This window comes from Talpa occidentalis, unplaced genomic scaffold (assembly GCF_014898055.3).
Source record: "Talpa occidentalis isolate TD23 unplaced genomic scaffold, MPIMG_talOcc4v2.1 talOcc4.3, whole genome shotgun sequence".
NCBI lineage: Eukaryota > Metazoa > Chordata > Mammalia > Eulipotyphla > Talpidae > Talpa > Talpa occidentalis.
In genome coordinates, this window is record NW_023603184.1 from 140,487,418 (window position 1) to 140,509,553 (window position 22,136).

At 39.0% G+C, this 22,136-nt stretch overlaps 1 protein-coding gene across 1 annotated transcript in view; it reads right to left on the reverse strand.

Moving 5' to 3' along the window:
• The window catches only part of FARSB (phenylalanyl-tRNA synthetase subunit beta), a 70,778-nt gene that overhangs the window by 5,161 nt on the left and 43,481 nt on the right, over positions 1-22,136 (reverse strand). The window contains exon 16 of the mRNA XM_037524131.1: positions 19,137-19,292. Coding sequence (XP_037380028.1) covers positions 19,137-19,292 — 156 coding nt within the window. The remainder of the gene's footprint in view (positions 1-19,136; positions 19,293-22,136) is intronic.

The window sequence follows — 22,136 nt, forward strand, 5'->3', positions numbered from 1 at the left end:
ACCAAGGGGCCTTTCAGTACCATTAGTGGAATCATCCAAGGGCAAAGGCACAACGCAGGGAAACACGTTAACACAGAAAAACAACAAGGCTTAGGACAACGAGGAGGAAAAATCGCCATAAATACTACAATATGATATGAACACACCTTCCCCCAGATCTTAGTACATTCTACCTTGGGAGAAAATATCTCTGCAAAGATCATTTAGTTTGTAAGTGGAGACTGAATAATTTCCAACTGGTAATATAAAACACCCCTTTCCCCCAGATGTATACAATTCTTCACCTTACATCTGAAGTGGAATATTTATGGTACCAAAGTCTTTAAAGACAGGGGACCTAATCCCTTGAGTTTAATGGCTATCTTTCATCCCTTTCTGAAGATCAAAAGAAAGAAAAAACCCTTACACAACTTTACAGTGCTAATCCTAACACACCTGCAGACATCATTAACTCTTAAAGCAAAGGCACAGGACGTGAGAGGAGGTGCCCACTTCACCCACAGCCTGGAACTTGAGAGGGAGACTGCGCTTACAGCATGATCACATCAAGACAGGGCTTGGCAAAGTTTGTATCACAAATAAGCGTTGGATCCAGTAGGACTTTATTCTTAAAAAGTAATCTTCTTTAAAAAGTTTATTCATATAAAGCAAAGCCTAGATCCCTAGCCTTCCGACTAACGACTAATGGAGAAGTATCTTCAATAAAGAACCTTTTTAAATAGACCACAATCACTTTCTGACTAAACAGATTGTAACTCCATAGTTCCCCAGTTTTACTTTGTATAGAGGAATTTATAATTTACTTTCTTATCACTTTTTTTTTAAAGATTTATTGATTTATGCATACAAGAACTGGGGTACAGGCCAGAGACGTGGCGTGGAGGGCGGTAGGGGGATTTACCAGAGACAGAGTGGGGAACAGAACAGGCAGACTGAAACACACTGCTAAGGGGAGCAGCGGGTGAGACAGGAGAGGTCTGCTTTGCCATGTGGGTTGCTCCCTGGCCAGCCAGGGATGGAACTCATGCTGCAGAGGCTGCGGATAGCTTCATAGTGTGGTGCTTAACCTCTTGCACCACCAGGGAGGCCCCCTGTCTATCACTTTTAACATTTCTTAAGCTGTGTTTTAAAACCTAATCATAACTACGTGTCTCATACACACTCAATATTTCAACACCTAAAGAAAGTCAGGAATATCAGAATTAAATGTAATCCATCCAATTGCAATCTTTAAATCAGTCTCAACTGTGTAAAACCAAAGAATTTTTAACTCTAGTTTAAAAAATGCCCTTACTATTTGTTTGCTTTTAAAATTCTTACTCTAATGTAGTGCCTATTATTTGCCTGACACATTTCATTTGCCCTATAATTTTCACATTTCTTAAATATTCAAGAACAGATCTCAAATAACAACTTCAAAAATAAAAGGTAAGCCTTATCCTGCCTTCCTGGAAATAGAATGTTCTTTTCCTAGTCTTTCACCTGATTAAAAACCTTCAAAGAAACTTCTCAAACCAAATAGGAGCAACTTAGTACTTTCTCCACAACAACAGTACAACAATAACAACAAAATACCAGTACTACTACTAGACTGGTAGCGCTAATTAAGAATGGAAACGGAAGAACACGAGATGGTATCTACAGCTTCACGGTCAGCTTATTCTACACTGTGTAAACATAACGTCAAACACACAGTTGTGACAGATGTCCCTTAATTTCAGAATTAGATTTCAGTTAGCGTGTGCAGAAGAAAAATTAAAAAATACTCATCTCCTTCCATCTCCAGTAAAAGCAGGGACTTGGTCCCAGCATAGCCCTAGCCAAACCCCCAAGGACAGGCAAGTCACAGATGGGGAGAAGTGAGCACAAGGAGATTAGGGACCTTGCCCAAGGCAAGCAATCTTAGAGGCTAGTGAGCAAGCTAAAGGTGAAGGGGGGCACTGATGCACTTCCTTGTGTGTGGCCAGAGGCACAGAGGGTCTGCAGGAGAATGTTTTCAAACTTGGGCAAGCTACCCATTTCATGTTTGCAAACTTCTCCAGATAATAAATAAACAAAACTTAAGAGTAAAAAAAAAAGACTGACAACTTCTAACCTTAGGGCACCCCCCAGGTGTGTTTCTGCAATATTAACACAATACTGACAAAACCTAGAGCTTTCCAAGGAAGACAGAGCTATATGTTTACAAATCCCATATAACACAGGCAACCCGGAAGAGTAGACTCCAGATTCTTCAAACAAGACTAGAATTATTTGAGGAGATACATAAGCACCATAATGAACGACCTAAAAGGCAAAGAGAAAGAGCTGGTATATTAGAACCTGTGGCAGAGACTGCTTCTTAAACATTTAAACACCTGCAGAATCTTAAAACTGGAAATGACCTTGCAGGCCATTTTGTCCATCCCTTATTTCACAGATGAGAAAATGTACAGCAAAAAGGCTAAGAAAGCCAGACCCAGCTACCAAGAGATCTGAGATTAGCACCCATGTTTTCCTGAACCCCAGTCTGTCATTCTTATCAAACACTGATATTCTGAGAGACAGACCTAGTATACCCTGTTTATTCTGAGAAGCAATTACCAATTCCAAAATGCTTCCCTGAATTCTTGCATCTGCCTCTCCCACCTACTCTGTGTTGTAGACAGGGCAAATCATTCCCACTTTACAGATGAAGAAACTGGCACAGAGATTAAGTCCTAAATCACATGAGCCAAAATGACAGGACGTGAAGCAACATTCAGTGCTTTCACTGTCGTGTATGCAAAGGTATATAAATGGTATTCACTCCTATTGTTTTGACTAGTGTCATCTCTACCATCTTAGGATCTGGTTTTTAAAATTTAGTTAATGTGTGCATGTCTAAAGACATTTTCATCACATATTCACATTATATTTATATACCTAGACTGCCAAATTGATTTTTAAACATTATGTTGGTAATTTCTAATCACTACTATAAATAGGGCTTCTGTGAACAAATATATTATCTTTTGCTATTTATTTCTTTCCCTTTTCTAAAAGCAGTACAACACAAGTAAAACAAAGTGAACAGTGTATAATCCATCATATATATCAAATGTTAATCTGTGAACTTCTAGCAGAGGTAACATGCTTAACCACCACAAACTTACTCCCATCAGTATAACACAGATGCTTTTTCCTCCTATGCACTACCTACTATTATTTTTTCCAGTTCCACTGGTGGAAAAATAAATGCCATAAGGCAGCATTAGGAGTTATTAGGAAAATGATTATTAGAAAACTAAGAAAATAATTTCAAAAAGAAACATTTGTTCATACAACTCACAAACAAGCTAAGAGCCTTTAGGGATTAAAAGGATGACCAGAAATCTTTCTCATCTAAATGGTAAGATCAAAAGTACAGTGACTAGCAAGACGAGATAAACATGTAACAGCTAATGATGAATACTGGACACATCGAAACAGGCCCCACGGTATAGACAGCAGGAAGTTCTGGAACCACTTAGGGCAAGGCATTTTATCGAATATTTTTTGCAAATGTTTACTCTTTATGGGCTTCAGCGTTACAGAAGAAATAAATACAATAAACACAGCCACACGATTGTTTAAAGTAAAGCAACCGAGCAGTGATGGCTGATGCCTGACTAGTGTATCAGGCGTGGGTGTATGGCCCCCATTTCTTATGTCACCTCTTCCCACATATGCTTGGCCACAGGTCCCAGATGCCAGAGCTGTGAACATGCATGGTTTCAGCAGGTGTACAGGTTTCCCTGCTGCACTGAATTCACCCCTATTCTTTTTGTTAATACCAGAAATTTCCATCCTTTCACAATTGGAAAAGAGGCTAAAAATTAAAGTGCCTCAAGTTCACACTGACCCGCATGTATCAACTGAAAGTGAAGTCTGATCCCTTCTGGGGGAAAATAAGTGGAAAAAACAGAAAGGGAAAAATCAGAAAGTACTGGATCCCAGAGAGAGGAATGGAAGGAGGAACAACTGAGACAAAAAGGTCGCACGACGGGGAAAGGCAGGGTGCTGAAGACAGGCTCCCATCCCTGAATGTGGCCCATCTGGCTTATAAGCCTCCTCGGCAGGAGTTTACCTTCCTGACACACAACCCAGGGGGGCCAGTGGTGAGCAGAGGGAGCTCCAGGACGGGGATAGGCTACCCACGTCACTCCTGTGATTTTTACCATTTATTTCTCAAACAAGTCAAAAGCCACAGCTACTTAACACTAATATAAAAATCATCCAGACCAAAAATACAACTGTAACCTTAAGAAATTTAAATTGCTTATCATATATGTAAGCATGAAGAATACTTTCAGTGAGTGTCTATTTGTTGGGTTTCTGTGGTGGTGCCACAGGAGGAATTTATGCCAACCCAAGTATAATGTGGGGAAAGGAGAGGAAATGTGCTGGCAGAGGAAAGAAACTCTGGAGAAGACAGCTATCTAATGGAGATTTGATGAAGTATCTACTCCCCCACTGCTCCAAAGTTCACAGTCAAATATGTTTTGCTTATATTTAAAAAAAGCAAATTATGGATTAATTATTTTTAAAAATCAGAACAGCCATGGGATACTAAAAGACTTTAGAGTCTTGCTTATAAAAAATATTGGAGAAATGATTAAAAAGTGATTTCAAACAATCTTTTTCAAATCTCCTAAATAAACCATGATATAGAGCCTCCCTGGTGGCACAAGGGGTTAAGACTCAACCTATGAAGCTGTCCGCAGCCTCTGCAGCACGAGTTCAATCCCCAGCCAGCCTGGGAAATACCCACATGGCACAGCAGACCTCTCCTAATGCCCACTGCTCCTCTCAGCATTGTACTTCAGTCAATCTGCCTGTTCTGTTCCCCACTCTGTCCCTGGTGAATCCTCTCACCAGAGGATGATGGATAATGACATTTGCCCCAGCTCTAGTATAAATGGGTTCCTATACTCTGGTATGTCATGTACACTTGAAATAGTTATAAAAAATTCCAACGTATAAATAGAGCACTAGCTATTTGATAAACTCCCAACTGCACAAATGTTTCCTTTCAGTCTCCCAACCATACACCTATTACATATATAGATATATAATGAAAGTGTCCCCTCAACCTCTCTTATTTTACTTAGACATGAAATAAGTATATTTTAATGTTGAGAAAGATTGCTAATGGATGGAGGGCTGAGTAAGGAGACTGATGCCTGCTCTCGGATGCACTTAACAATTTCTGGGACTATTTCTCAAGAGTTGAACATTAGAGGTTTTCTTTTCTTAAAAAAAAAATAAGTCTGCAACAAGCTGTATCTTTACAACTCATGCATCTGCGAACTTTGCTCTCAGGCGGATGTGATGTGAACCAGTTTTTTATTCTCTCTCTCACCCAGGTTCAAATATCCCCACATTTCCTGTTGGACCTGTTCAATTGAACTGAAGCAGGACTTTTTAAAAATTTAAATCTTTAAAGATAACTAAGATCATAAATCTTTAAATTGCTGTCACCTTTTCATGAATATAAAAGCCTTTACCATAAAACAAGGTAAATTTTAGGAAGTTAAATAGTACATTAAGAAAAAGTCCTGTCAATAACTGGAAAACAACATGTATTTAAAAATCCACAAGGTAAATGGAGGACTATAAAACCAGATCTATTCCTCAAATGTACGCAGGATGAATCACAAATAGGTAAGAGATTCAAATGCAAAAAAATAAAAACATTTGTATGCCAGAAGCAGCATGGGGAATTCCCTAATCAAGAAAGAGAGAAGAGAGAATTTTCCTAGACTTAAAATCCAGAATCAATTTAAAAAATTAATTTTACCATGTAAAAACTTTCTTAAATTTATATGGCAAAAAACTTAACAAAAGATCATTTAAAAACTTAATGGTCGTAAATTTTTAATGTGTAAAGTTTCTAAAAAGAGGAAAAGAAATCAACAAACCTTTAAGAAAAAACATCAATAGGCAGTTCACAGAAAAGGAAATAAAAATCAACAAAATGAAAAGGCAACCTGCTGGATTGGAGAAAAATCTTTGAAAGTTATATATCTGATAAGGGGTTAATATCCAAAATACATAAAAATCTTCTAGAACTCAATAGCAAAAAAACATATAATCTGATTTTGGGCCTCCCTGGTGGCCTAGGCGTTAAGTATCAGCACTATCACCAGGACAACCTGACTTCAATCCCCGGCCATGGAGCTACCCACATGGTGCAGAAGACCTCTCCTGTCCTCTCACCACCCCATCACCTCTGGCCTACACCCCAGTTCTTCTACGTAAAAATAAATAATTTAAAAAAGAATCTGGGCCTCCCTGGTGGCACAAGGGGTTAAGATGCAACGTATGAAGATATCCGCAGCCACTGCAGCACGAGTTTGCTCTCCGGCCAGGGAGCTACCCACATGGTGCAGCAGACCTCTCCTGACTAGCCCGCTCCCCTCAGCAGTGTATTTCAGTGGATCTGCCTGTTCTGTTCCCCACTCTGTCTCTGGTGAATCCTCTCACCCCCCACACCTCTGGCCTGTACCCCAGTTCTTGTATGCATAAATAAAATAAATCTTAAAAAAAAAAAAAAAGAATCTGATCTTAAAAAGTACATTAGACCTGAAGATATTATTTCAAAGAAAACATACACATGGCCAACCAGTAAAGGAAGAGACACTCAACATCACTAATCATTAGGGAAATGGCAATAAAACCCATACCGAGATAGTATGTCACACCTGTCAGAATGGCTGTCATCAAAGACAAATAAGTGGTGAAACTTACAAGGATGTGGAGAAAAAAGAACTCTTGCACATTTTGGTGCCACCACTATGAAAACAGTATGGCGGTTACTTAAAAAATTAAAAGTAGAACTATAATCTCGCAGTTCAACTTCTGAGTATTTATTCCAAGGAAACAAAAAGGCAATACTGTCTCAAAAAGAAATGCACCCCTATGTTCACTGCAACATTATTCAAAATAGCCAAAATACGAAAGCAACCCAAGTGTGCCTTGAAAGGTGAATGGATAAAGAAGTTGTGGTGTGCACGCGCACACACACACGAATATCATTCACCCATTAAAAAAAAGTAAAAATTTTGCCATATACAGCAATATGCATGGACCTTAAGAGCCTTTTGCTCAGTTAAATAAGTGAGACAAAAACACAAACACTGCATGATCTCACTTATAACTGGAATCTTTTTTAGATAGGAATCTAAAGTACAGAGAACAGAGTGGTGGTTGCTAGAAGTGGGGTGACCAAAACAGGTAAAGGGGGTCAAAAGGTAGAAACTTCCAGTTATAAAATCAGTAAGTCACGGGAGGTACTGTATAACATGGTGACCATAGTCAACAATACTTAGTGCAGATTTAAAAGCTGCTAGGAGTAGCTCTTAAAAGTTCTCATCACAAGAAAAAACACTAACTATATGGGGGACAATGCAACTAGACACATTGTGATAATCATTTCACCACATAGGCAAGTACCAAATCATTAGGATGTACACCTGAAACTAATACAATGTTCTATGTCAGTTATACCCCAATAAAGGAAATAAAAATGTCCAGCAAACATGGAAATATTACCTTGTTCAAAATAAGGAGATCCTATCAGAACAACTACACCATCTCCTACCTAAAAGAGTGCAAAAAATAGAAAAGTCCAACAATCTAGTCTGTGGACAAGTTCTGGAGAAAAAGTTCCTCTCTGGTGCTGCTGGGTTTGCACAATGTTAGAGCCACAAGTCCTAGAGAGGGGTGATTGGAAGTATTTTGTGAAAATATGAAATTATGTTTTGTCTCAATAATGCTATACATGGAATAATCTGTCCCAAAGTTACAATGGCCAGAAAAAAACAAACCCAAATAACATATGTATAAGATTATACATTGTAGCATTATTTAAAACAGCAAGATTAGAAACAGCCCAAATGTCCATCAATAGAGAATGAATTGAGTTAGCTGTGCTATTCCATAATGTTACAGAGCAATAATCAGTGTCAATTAAAAAAAAAAAAAAAAGGTTCAGAACAACATGTAAAGTTTCAGCTCTCCAGTTGAGATCGTGAAGAGGAAATACACCCATGTACCCACACCTGCATTTAAAAGAAATATATGTAGAAGAATAACTGAAACTAATAAAAATCAGAACCTAATAAAGGCAGGGAGGGATCAGAGATAGAAGTTGGAATTCTCTAAATAGACTTTATTTTGTAGGATCCTAAATAAAAAAAACAACAACCAAAGATAAAGCTTGAATTTGGTAATCATACTGTTACTAATATTTTGAAACGAAGAGTGAATAAATAACATTTGTTGAGATCCAAATTTTCATTGTAAAGAAAAAGAGCCATAAATATAAAGCCAAACAAATTAAAAATCCTCGAATTTCTGAATATAAATCGGAAATATCCATATGAAGTCAATGTTTTTCCTTAAATTAAAAAAAAAAGCTCTGCATATGAAAAAGTCCAAGACACGATAACTCACTCAGAGCAATGAGCAATCTTGCAACAGACTGCGAGCTAAATTTGACTTCCCACCAAATGAACCAGGGCTACTGGAGATACAGATTCTCGGTCTCAAGCAGAAATTATGTAAGATGTATTTTCAACAGTAACACCCCTTTCCAAAAAAGCCCCATTCTATGCAACCATTTCCCCCTCTTCATTTTACTAAGAATTTCCCTACCAACAAAGTCTTCTGAAAATTTTGAGAGCCTTTTCCCCTTCCCTTCCAGAACAATTCAGACCCAAGGGAACTTAGGAAGGTCAAAATCCCCACCATGGGGTTGGGGAGATTAAATAGGGATGCTGTTTCCCACATCATGCAAGAGAGTCAATGTGGGGATCAGGGCCCAAGGTGGTGGGGAGGCATCCACAGGTGTGGGGCAGGCAGAATGTGGCATGGTGAGCAGGGCAGACATGCAGGGGCCTCAAGCAAGTGAGTAAATTAGGACTAAATAGGGCAAATGGAGAAAACTGGAATGAAACATGAAGTGCTGGTTGGAATTGGAGGTACTGCAGTGGACTTGTGGTTTTCAAAATACATACGGAAGAAAATAAGTGTGTACATGTGCAAGCAAATACAACTCTAACCTCCACAAGCTAAACATGCCTGACTCTCATTCTAGATAGTGTTCTCCACCAAAAGAAACCAGGCTAGAAAAATGGGGTTATAGAAAATCCTGGGGTATCTTCTTGTTCCCAAAGCAAAGGAGTACTGCCACTAATAAAAAATAATAGCAACATGTACAAAAGATGAAAGTCAGCTTGAAGGGGACTCCCAATGGCCAAATTGTGGACAATGTGAGTGTCAGAATAAATGAGGACTGCAACAGATTGAAATACATAGGAAATAAAATAGGAAATTATGAGTCCACAGTGATATAAATAAACTGGAAGATTAATTAGGAATAGAACATTTGCATAATTTCAAAGCTCTGCCCTACACAATGTAGAAAGAACTGTACTGAAAGAAGCCTTGCAGTCAGCACCATAAACTCGTGCTTAAGTGAACATTAGCAGTTAGGGGATAAATGGAATAAACAGACTGTGTGCCACTTGACGGGACACAGTCCTCCAGAGATGTCTAACCTGAAGCTAACGGTAAGGAAACAGCAGACAACCTAAAGTTGAGGGACGAACTATAAGATAATTAGTATGTGATTTTCCAAAGTGTCAAGGTCATGAAAGTTAAGAAAAGACTATTCTAGAACTCTCCAGAAGACGACTAATGAGAAGATAACTAAAGGCAACAAGAGATTATTTAATGGAAAGGATAACTGACAAGGGCTAGATGATGGGTCACAAATTAGCATCAACGTTAATTTTCTGACATCCTGGATGACTATATTGTGGTTATTAGCACAATGTCTTCCATACTAGAGTATTCAGGAGTACTGGCACATCAGGCTGGCAATTTACTCTCAAATAGTTCAGGAAAAGGTTCTTTGTACTGCACTTACATTTTTTTTAAATTAGCTTATGACTGTTGAAAAATTTGGTTTAATTCATAGGAATTTCTGAAAGAATACTTCCATTCAATCCTCCAAAAAAAAAAATTAAATTATTGCCCTTGTTCTATACCTGGAAAGAAAAGAAAACACTAAATGTGAATCCATCCGGGGAAAAAGGACATTTTGAAGTTAGGTAAATTTAATAAACTGGTTTGCTTAAATGCATCAACTTCAAAAGAAATGAGAGCAGTTATCTGCTTTAAATTACTTCCAAGTTTTCTCTTAAGAATTGACTCTACTTAAGGCCACTCCAATAAATGTTTTTTGCCATAGCATATACCCATGCATCTCTCTATGTAAATACATACATACATGTATTTTTCTCTCAATGACAGTATTTCCTACCATTTTTGGAAATGCAATACCCTATCATTTAGATCATTTTGTTACCTTACCCCAAGTAAGACGGCATGCATTATTTTAAGTATTGTTGAGGAATTTTAGGAACTTTAAGACCAAAAAAAAAAAAAAAAATCACTGCCATATTAATTTATATCATTAACTCTTCTCCAATTTGCCAAAGAGAAATGCAGAAATATGAGTTGAGTCATCAATGTCTTGGCAGATTTTCCCTGTTAAGCCAATGCTAATGAAATGAAAAATAACTGTTCTGAAGTTTCTAGCATCCAGAAGGAGATACCTGAAAGTCAACGCTGACTCTGAGTAGGTAGATGGCAACCTTTTTTCACGCTCACAGTGCACCACTATGTAAACTGATGACTTGAAAGTACTAGAATCACAGATAGTCTTAACCAATCTTAAATACTTTCTTAACCAGAAAAGTAAGTGAAAGTAAGTTGTAAAGAGAAGAATGAGAATATCTACTTATTCTCACTATAGCTTTCATAACTTTCTGATTCTTTGTAAGGGCAGATTTCAAACTTTTATTATGACAGAGGACCATTTGTTAGAATCTTACTTGGAAGTATGGATTACAAAAGATGTTTATTTGGATTTTTTTTTTAATTGGGATTTTTTTTTTTTTTAATGGGAGCCCAAAAGCTATTCTGGAAGTCAGTCCTCTAAAGCATATTCCCTGCAAGTGGCCAGTGTCTTCCTTAGTTGTAAAAATTGCAAACTGGAAAGACATGGTAATGGTTAGTAATAATAGGCAGCATTAATACCAGCATGTCCAGGAAGTTAATATACATGAAGGTGGCTGAAGCGAAACTACCTTGGATATGAGAGTGAGCCATCTGAAAAGTCAAAAGTAAAGGGATACAACAATTGAGAGAAAGAGAGAAAATGAATGCAAACACATGATTGTACTAAGTTAATTTTAAAATAACCTAGGGCCTCCCTGGTGGTGCAGGTGGTTGAGCGCAGCACTATGAAGCAGTCCGCAGCCTCTGCAGCGCCGGTTCGAATCTCCGCTGGCCTCGGAGCAACCCACATGGTGAGCAGACCTCTCCTGTCTTGCCTGCTGCTCCCCTCAGCAGTGTATTTCGTCAGTCTGCCTGTTCTGTTCCCCACTGTCTCTCCTGAATCCTCTCACCCTCCCACACATCTGGCCTGTACCCCGGTTCTTGTATAAATAATATAAATCTTAAGAAAATAAAATAAAATAACTTAGAAATTAGCCTGAGACTTGATTCAATTATCTTAGAGCTGGAAAACATTCTGATACTGCCAAGAAATTCAGGCAGGTAGAAATTAAAATAGAACCTGAAGTAAAATTGGTTTCATCTTCAAGAAAGAAAACACCAAATGCTAATGGCTGTTTAAACAAGGCAAAAGATTATTTCTTTTTCAAATCAAAGCCAGAATAAGTGCTCCAGGAACAGGAAGCCTTTATTCCAAGTGGCCACATGCACAGCAATCAGCCCAACCTAGGGCTCGGTATCTCTGTCTTCTGACCACCTAGCTATACAACCATCCTTTTGATCATTCTGGATTTAAGTTGGACTGGCCACTAGGAGGGTGATATTTAGTTACCACAACACATCCCTCTACAGGGCTCATGAGGCAGTGGTTCCTAACCAGTACTGTGCAGCATACCAGTGTGCTCCAGCCAGGGAGCTGCCAAAGTCTGGGCAACGTGTAAAGTACCACTCTGATAAAAACTGTTATGTGGGTACACACATGGTGAAAATTGAGTACTTGAAATCACCCTAAAATTTCTTTAAAATTTTAGAATCTGGGCCCTTGAAGGATCAGAAGCTAAGTAAGTGAACTCTTGGGGCCTCCCTGGTGACCTGGGTGTTAAATCTCAGGTCTCAGTTCAAAACCCGGCCAGGGAGCTAACCCACATGGCACCACAGACCTCTCCTGCCCTTGCCTGCAAACTGAATTATATGTTCAGTTTCAGCACGCATCATCAACAGGGTGAAAACTGGTTATTGGCAGGGGAAATGAGGGTATGAAAAACCTCACATTACAATGGTTTGGGGTCCTGCAAACCTGAACCCCACTTGACAAAATCTTACTCTTTAGTACTTATTTCCTCTCACTGGATTGTCTTAAGCATTACAGGAGTGGACTTGGGAGGGAAGACACAGCAAATACAGACGAGATCTGTGCTACAAAACTACGGCAACGGATGGCAGCTTCTGTGACTGGGGACTTTCTAAAGACTGTCACGTCATGCTGAAAGGCTTGCAAGCACCTAGGATGCCTTGTGGACATCTCCTTTGATACCCAGAGCGTCTGTGTATGACTTGGGCTTTGAGAACTAAATGAAGTTTCTAATTCAAAAAGTTACTGCCAGCTATTGAGTTTTCTCTTATCAAAGAAAAATTAAGTTCACTAAAATTGACTTAAGAAATTGACATTTTTAACTGTCTTACTTTTGCTTAAAAAATAAGTTTTGAATGATTAAAAAAATTTTGTTAGTTATGATGTATTTAATTGTATTAGCTGGCATATTAGTATGTATTTATATAAGTAAATAAGTATGATTTGTATAAGTAACACTGAAATAAACTCAGGAGATGTAAAGTTAAATGTTAGTAGTTTTCTAATTTAACATTTACCTTTTTTTTAACAGAGGTTAACTGGTTACCAAGGGATGGTTCAGAGCTATAGGTTCGCACATCTGCAGATGTATGTTACCATACTACACCCACCACCAAGGCTCTCATGGAGAAATTCTAGTTACTTTAACCCTGAATCGAATTTCTAAAAAATTATATACTAGCCTTTATGTAGAAAGCACAGTTATACTATAGTACATAGTCTATCTGAAGTATAAAATTTTATGGAAGAGTAATTAGGGGGGAAAAGCCTAAAACAATTTCTTATGTTAAGAAACATGGTGGTACAAAGATGTCTATCACCTGCGAAGCTGACCAAGTCATCCAGTTTGCTGAGAACTGAAAAGTCAAGTAAGTGTCGGAACACAGGAAACATCAGCGGGGGCGGAGGGAGAGTAAGGCAACATACATGCTCCAGAACAATCCTGGGCCAAGGGATTCAGGTGAAAACCACTGAAGCTTTTATAAACACTGTGGCCCCATCTTATGTGCTATTCTGTGCGGTAAGCACTGCTGAGGTGTTTGATATTGCTTTGAATCTTTTATTCCCTTCAAAGAAGGTAACAAAATTGGTAGTATTTGAAAACTTGCCTCAAACACAAAAGAGAGCCAGAGGAATAAGAAGTGTTACACAGAATAACAATGTCTGGGAGCTCTGAAGCTTCCAAATCTTTTTGCTTTTAAACTTGATGCCCGGGCCTCCCCGGTGGCGCAGCGGTTGAGCGCTGGGTTGCGAGGCTGCCGGCGACCGCTGCGGCGCCGGTTCGATCCCCGGCTGCTCCCCAGCCACAGGAGGAGGGTCCCACATGGCGCGCAGACCTCTCCTGCCGCCCGCTGCTCCCCTCAGCAGTGTACTTTGGTCCTTCTGCCTGCTCTGCTCCCAGCTCTGGCTCTGGTGAATTCTCTCACCCTCCCGCGCTTCTGACTGTACCCAGTGCATGTATAAACAAAAACAAAACAAAAACAAACAAATAAATAAATAAACATGCCTCTATAAAAAAAAAAAAAATAAAAAAAAAAAATATAAAGGTTAACAGCCCACATTTAAACTTGATGCCCTATGCCAATAATGTTCTTTTTGAAAGTAACTAAATGTGGACATGCCACACAGATCCCCCTCACTCTAGTCCAGAAGGTTTTCTGTAAATCAAACCATAAATGGAACACCTCTACTTCAAGTTTTTCACTATATATTCTTCTCATGTCTTTCCAAGCTCATATTACACTAAAAACAGTGTGAAGACCAGGGAAACATCCCAATGTCATCTGTATTTTTTAGTGTCTGAAATCTCACACAGGTGTCCTGAAAGAGGTAAAAGGTTGTGACCTACAGGTCAAGTCACCGCTCACCAGGTGCTACTGTAACAGAAGGTATCTGAAAAGCCACTGTGGGTGCATATGGTGCAGGATTAAATGGACTATTACTTACAGGGTTATTTTTCATTTCACAAAATGAATTCTGAGCAGCATGAAAACTAGAATTGTCAAAACTAAAAGTTCTAAAACTTCTGTCTCTATTAGGGATCTTGTCTCAAGTTAAACTGAAGTTTTCTGCAGAACTGTAAATAAACAGAACTGAAATAGGTACCAAATTAAAGGAAATAAAAAATACATGCTGAAGGCAGCCAGTTGCACACAAAGCCCCATTACCTTCTACAAGAAATTATTTTTGCCACTGATTTGCCCAGCAACCACATAACTTTTCTAAACACAAAAATGCTGAGAATTTTCCTTGCCCAGAAGTGGTTTCTGAAAGGGATAAATGCATTTTACATACATAATTTAGTCTGCAACAAACCACAAAAACAAAGGGGAAGAAACCTGAAAAAAAGTACATGCAGATGCTGTAACAATCTGATCAAATACCACTAAAACAGTCTTGAGTTGAACTCTTTTAAAACCCTCAAAAGCTCTACAGTCTGCTAAAAGTTAAAGGTTCTTCTTTCTTTTTCCCCCACTCAATAATTGACCTTATTCTATCATCAACTTGACATTCGACCTCATCTTGTGTTCTTAATTGCAAGGGTGCTCAGCCAGTGAAGACGACACAAGGCTGAGCGACCCTGACTGCCATCTCTGGCCCTAAGCGAGGTCTCCAGAGCTCCTACAAGCTGCAGAGGGCTCCTGACTGCTTCCCAGCAAGGTTACCCTCCAGTGTCAACAGAACTCTGACTTCACCAAAATGATCAATCAAATGAGTTTCCAGATTTCTCTAACGATGGCCAGGGCCAAGTTGCTCAAAGGGAAATCAAGTTCTGTTCCACACTTCCCTACCACGGAACAAGGTTGCACAAAAGAAAGCCTGTGGTGCTCATTAAAAGGACAGAGAAATGAGGCATAACCCCCATGTAACTGACGTTAGCAGGAATCTCTGGTGAACAGAGTTCAATTATAATTGCAAAGCCACCAGGGATTTTTAATTATTAAAAGGTAAACCATATGCCAGAGTAACTGAAGACAACTCAGTAATCAAGAATGGCAAGAAAATTTAATCTGCTTCAACTCTACTTTTTTGATATTCTGAAGACTTTTTCCTAGCAGGAAAAATCCTGTGCAAAGTAACAATAAATCTGATGTTGCTAAACATACCCACACACCCCAGTTGCTAAGCGCAACCAAATTCCTGTATTTACATATTTATGTAGAAGATATCTATGTCTATATATTAAATTTTAGATGAAGAACTATTATCAGCTTTGCAACTGGCTTATTTTGACAAGTCATTTCTTTAGATATTGATTTCTTTAACCATAAAAAAAAAATGGCTGTCATTAGATAATTAAAATAGAAACCCCTACAAGAAATGAGAAACTACTGTTTATAACACTAATTCTCTTTGGCTTGATAGCTCTTACACAAAGCATCCAAAGGGGGAAAAGGCGAAGTCATTGCCGGTGACAGGCAGTGTAAGTAAAACCTCATTGTTTTTCAAAGTCACACATACTGAAATATGTACTGATCCAGACCACCCATGCTTATAAATAACCTGTGCCCAAGCCTCTCCAATTCACAAATTTAGGAATTTCAAAAACATAAAAACCTTAGAACATTATGGTATTCTATTATGATAGCCAAAGTAATTCATAAATAAACACAAGATTGAATCTATTCTCAACCTAAAACAAAAACCAAAGTAACGATTTGGCCTAAATAAACTGAACGAAAAGACCCACATGCACATTAGAGGTAGTTATATTCACAAATGTATCTTCTAATTTAATAAACTCCAAGCCAAAACATCAGACATCTACATATTAGGGAAATTAAGTGCTAAGTATTATATTGTTTGGTGCTATCAATTAAATATACAGAATTCAAATTATAACATCACATGTTTAGAACTATAAAAATCCGACTTTGAAAAAGATCAATACATACTGGCTGCATCATAAAAGGTAGATATTATCATGAAATTTTCCAATGCTATATAGCATCTACCGCCCTAAAATTTCTTAAATCAGTCTTCTTAGTATAACTATGGCCAACACTCAAGATCAAGTCCTCCTCACCCTTACATACTTCAGAATCACTTCCAACCATCCTCTTCACCTCTACTCTCCATTCTACTTTTGCTGCCAAATTAATCTCTCTCAAATACCGATCTAACCATATCACTCACCTGATTAGGGAAAAAAATACAGGAAGAAACTTCAATGGGCTTCCCCTAATTAGCTAAAATCCCTTATTCTAGCATTCAGGCCTCTAAATATAGTGCCACGCTTCCTCGCCTTACATGAAAACAAACTTCACAGCCATTTCCTCATCATTTCTGTCTGCTCACAAGGTTTGTCTTGTTCCCCTATCTGTGCCTATGTCCCAGGTCACTCCCAGAAACTCACTAATGCTTTCCCAGTTCCTTCAAGACGCTGCACTGTCTCCCTCTTTGGAAATCTCACAGCAGGCATCTCAGAAGCCTGTTATAAGAGTTGGTACATGGCGGTCTGCCCCCTACAGGGTCTGACGTAAAGCCCATGTCCTATTAATTTTGTCTTCCTCCCTCATGACTAAGAATTCAGAGTCTTTTGAGAAATATGTGTTTCAGGGACTAACTGAGGAGTACAGTCATAATATTAAGACACTGGTGTATGACATATAGAAACATCATTAATGTGAAAAAGTTATATATACCAGTATATCCACAATAAGTTATGCTCCAACTTACCACTTCAGCTCTTTATAACATTTCAAGAAAAGAAATTATGCCTCACAGACATGTCATGATCTCTTTCAGGAAACTGACTGATTTTTATCTAGTAAATCTGTTTAGGAAGATTTCTGAGAAAAGACTTTGCATAGAAAGTAAATGTATCACATTGGTTTTCAGGTTGCCATTAATTTGGATAACCAGAGCTCAAAGCATAATTCTAGAAGAACAAGCCAGTTAATGAGAAAGGAAAGCCAACTGAAAGCAGGCAACTCGGCGCTGTGGAAAAAATACTAGGAGGCGAGTGCCCTGGGTTCTACCTGTTCCCCAACCCCACCTGCTTCCCTGCCTCTCCCGCGTGGTTCCTTCACTTGTCAAAACAGAAACTGGACTTGGTGAGCTCCAAGATCCAGTCTAACACTATAGAATCCTATAAGTAAACTCGTCTTCACTGAATTATTTCTAATGAGATGTGGTAGAAAACAGTACCTTCCTACAATAATTGTGCTCACAACCTTTCTTCAACCTAAAAAAGATAATCCTATAAATCTTCAGGGTTGTTGCATTTTCAAGGATGTTTCCAAATAAAAGCAAAAACCTACCATTAAAACAATGAAAAAAAGAAAACTTTAAGGACTAAGAAAAACACATTTAAGGGAAAACAAAGATAAGCACTCCCCCCAGCGCAAACCTCACACCGTTATAACTGCTAAATGACACTCTGGAAAGTCTACATTCTCTTAGAAACTTAAGATACCTAAAACAGTAATAAAAATTGCCAGCTAAACAGTAGTACAAGTGATAAAATAGTTTTTTGAAATTGTTTGAGTATCTTCTCCGACAAAAGAAACTCAGATTCAAGTTATAGGGATATGAAAAACCAAAAAGTCAGAATTGCCCAAACGGTGAGAAACCAGATATTAGCAGTGTATGTGCCCCATTTAGTTAGCCTAATTTATTATTTATTTTAAAGATTTATTTATACAAGCACTGGGTACAGTCAGAAACTAGGGAGGGTGAGAGAATTCACCAGAGCCAGAGCAGGGAACAGAACAGGCAGACTGACTGAAATACACTGCCAAGGGGAGCAGCGGGCACGGCAGGATAGGTCTGTTGTGCCATGTGGGACCCTCGCCGGTAGCCGGGGATCGAACCAGTGCTGCAGAGGCTGCGTGTGGGCGGCTTCACAGCCCAGTGCTCAACTGCTGCGCCACCAGGGGAGGCCCCTAGTTAGCCTAATTTAAACTCTGACAGAAATTTTACTTACTTAGGGCTTTTTATACGGGCAAATTCCCTCTCTTCTCTGATGATATGAGTTGATTAACAAATGTGAAGTGTTTCAGAATAACTTTTGAGATTTTTCTTCTCTTGCCTTCAAGGCTTCAGACTAATGGTTTTGAGTACAAATCATCAGTTTAGGTTTCTCAGCTTCCAGTTTGGACTTCTGGGTTTATCCTGATGCTGTGGCTTGATGGTGCCAGTAACTAGGGGCCACTGATGTGCTGCTAGAACAAAGTACTGAAAAAGCTATAAAAGGTCACTTTCTTAAAATGCTAGAGGGAAGGGGCCTTCCCGGTGGCGCAGCAGTGGAGCGCTGGGTTGTGAAGCTGCCCGCAGCCTCTGCAGCACCGGTTCGATCCCTGGCTGCTCCCCGGCCACCAGAGGAGGGTCCCACATGGCGCACAGATCTCTCCTGCTGCCCGCTGCTCCCCTCAGCAGTGTACTTCGGTCCTTCTGCCTGCTCTGCTCCCCACTCTGGTGAATTCTCTCACCCTCCCGCCCTTCTGACTGTACCCAGTGCTTGTATAAATAAATAAATAAATAAATAAATAAATCTTAAAAAAAAAAAAAAGAGTAAATACACTTAAAAAAAAAAATGCTAGCGGGAAAGGGATATTTTTTAGACAATACTGACAATTAACTGAAACAAAGCCACACCTTCCACTTCCCCCTCAAATCAAACCAAAATAAACTTTATCAAAAAAGAGTATGGCCTCACTACACCTGGCTATGTGATTCAGCAAGTCTGTCTTACCTTCTGATGCTTTAATCACATATCCCCCCTTCTTTTCACCAGGAGGCACATCAAGCAACTGCATGATTCTGTCCAGAAGCCCATGGATTATCTCAAACCCAGGATTCTTGTTGTAATAAACAGCACAGAGATGTCTATAGTTTCTTGCACCGACATCTGAAAAGATAAAGGAATTGGTCACAGGCCACTCTTACCACTACTGAAGAAACTGATTTACCCCAACATACATGTGGGCAGGGTCAACAAAAAAAGATAATCGATGACTTAACATAGAGAACCAGGGGGTGAAAGGACTCACCAGAGACAGAGTGGGGAGCACAGCAGGTGGATCTACTGGAATACACTGCTGAGAGGAGAAGCAGGTGAGACAGGAGTGGTCTGCTGCACCTTACATATGTTAGCTCCCTGGCCGGGGATCAAACTCAGGCCATAGTGGTGACAGCACTGAGACTTAATCCCTAGGCCACCAGGGAAGCCCCAAGAGGGTATTTTAAGCATCAAATTCCCTCAGGTGTTTGTACTGGGGAGAGGGGAGTGGACAACAGAACCTTAACACTTCACTATTTTATTCATTATACTAATGAAAATAATCCTAAACACAAAAAAAGGTTTCATGCACTAAGAAATCTCTACATACAGCATTAATTCCAATAGTGAATATCAGAAACTACCTATATTGGGGAATGGCTACATACAGTACAGTGTACTCATCAGAATACAATTGTATTTACCATTTTCTTTATTAAATGCTTGTTCCTGTTCTATTATGACAAGATTCATAAAGATGGTTTTTAACAGCTGCATAATATTCTGGCGATTTTTTTTAAAAGATTTATTTATACAAGAGCTGGGATACAGGCCAGAGGCATGGTAGGGTGAGATGTTTCACCAGAGACAAAGCAGGGAGCACAGTAGGCAAATGGACGGAAAACACTGTTGAGAGAAGCAGCAGGTGAGACATGAAAGGTCTGCCACGCCATGTGGGTATCTTCCTGGCCAGCCAGGAATCGAACCTGCGCTGCAGAGGCTGTGGACAGCCTCACAGCGCTGTGCTCAACCCGCTGCGCCCCTGGGGAGAACCCTCTGATGAGTATTTTTATCGAGATTTATCATAATAGAGCAAAAGCAAACAATAGAGAAAATAGTAAATGAAAAAGATCAGGACAAAATTCAGGGAGTCAAAACTACACTGTTTAAAGACTACACATAGGGGGCCTCCCCGGTGGCGCAGCAGTTGAGCGCTGGGTTGCGAAGCTGCCCGCGGCGTGGGGTTCGATCCCCGGCTGCTCCTCGGCCACCGGAGGAGGGTCCCACATGGCGCGCGGCCCTCTCCTGCCGCCCCCTGCTCCCCTCAGCAGTGTACTTCGGTCCTTCTGCCTGCTCTGGTCCCCGCTCTGGCTCTGGTGAATTCTCTCACCCTCCCGCGCTTCGGACTGTACCCAGTGCATGTATAAACAAACAAACAAAACAAACAAATAAATAAAACATGCCTCTATTAAAAAAAAAATTTAAAAAAAAAATAAAGACTACACATAGCAACCACAGAAAACTATGAAGCAAACAGGAATAACATAAAGGTTAGGATAGTGAAAAGGGAAGGTGAGATAATGGGGAAGGAAAACACAAGATTAAATGACATGTCTCAATTTGGATGGTTACACGAGTGTTTTATATTTTAAAACTGTATTGTCATAAATACTCTTCACAATTAAAATATGGGGGAAAAAGCAGTATATGAGGAATCACCATTTTGTAAACATAACCGTAGCCCAAAATACCCCATGCACAGGAAAAAAAAAATGAAAAGAAATATATCCTAAGTGTTACTAGATGTTGTTTGACAGGGATAATTTCCCCCCAAGTTTTAGCTATTTTCCAACTTTTCCTTGATTACTACATATTGTTCTACTTTGAAAATCAGAACTTACATAATCTAGTATTAAAAATAGCAATACAAATGAGCCCTGATGGTAACTGGATAAACTGTGGTTTGTCCATATAATGAAATACTACTCAATGATAAATAGAAACAAAGCATTTATAGACATGACAATGTAGCTGAATCTCATGGGCATTATTCTAAATGAAAGAAGCCAGTGTCAAAGGCTACATACAAGTTCATTTATATGACTTTCTGGAAAAGGGAAAACCATACCAACAAAGAACAGATAGTGGCTGCCTGGGGCCAGAATTGGGGGAAAAAATGTAAATACAGTGCGACAACATGGAGGGTCTTCCTGCAGACAGAACTGTTTGGACTTAAAGTGGTAGTAACAAAAATTTAAACTTGTGCTAAAACTCATTAAAAAAAGAAAGAACAAAAAAGACCTACATATAGAGGTAGACTCCAATTCAGTGGTAATCATTTAACTGCAAGGCAAGTAAATACACGTGTGGTCTTTTAATAAACGCTGGAAGAGATCACTGTTCTAACAAAACAATGAATATTGGCTTCATTTTGCTTTTAAAATTGGAAAAGAGAAAAGAACAAACTAATGTCTATCTGGGGAAACAATCTGAAAATAAAAAGCTGCTTCATGTTAACATGTACATAGCATGCAATGGGCATAAGTTTTTTCCATAGATTTATTCCCATTGATAATAACTACTAACCACAATTGTTACAAAATACAAGTTACCTTTTTACCTTCCAGATATCCAAATAAAACATGGGTATTTGCACACAATGGACAGCATGTCCTCAAATAATGTAATTTTGTCCAGTGTCATTTTGTCATAACGTTGATGAGGGAAAAAAATCCTGACCAATACTGAACAAAGCCACAGTACACAAAGACCTGGCTTGTTAAACATGATTTCACGTAGTCAGTTTCTAATAACATAGGAACAACGTTAAATCAGGATTTACTATACTTTGCTTCCAAAGTAATATAAAAATGAGCACTAAATGAAGTAAAAGGAAAAAGGAAACTAATGTTATCTACTCTGTGCCTTGTATTTAGTACCTATCAGTCTAGTTATAATCTTATTTAATTTCTA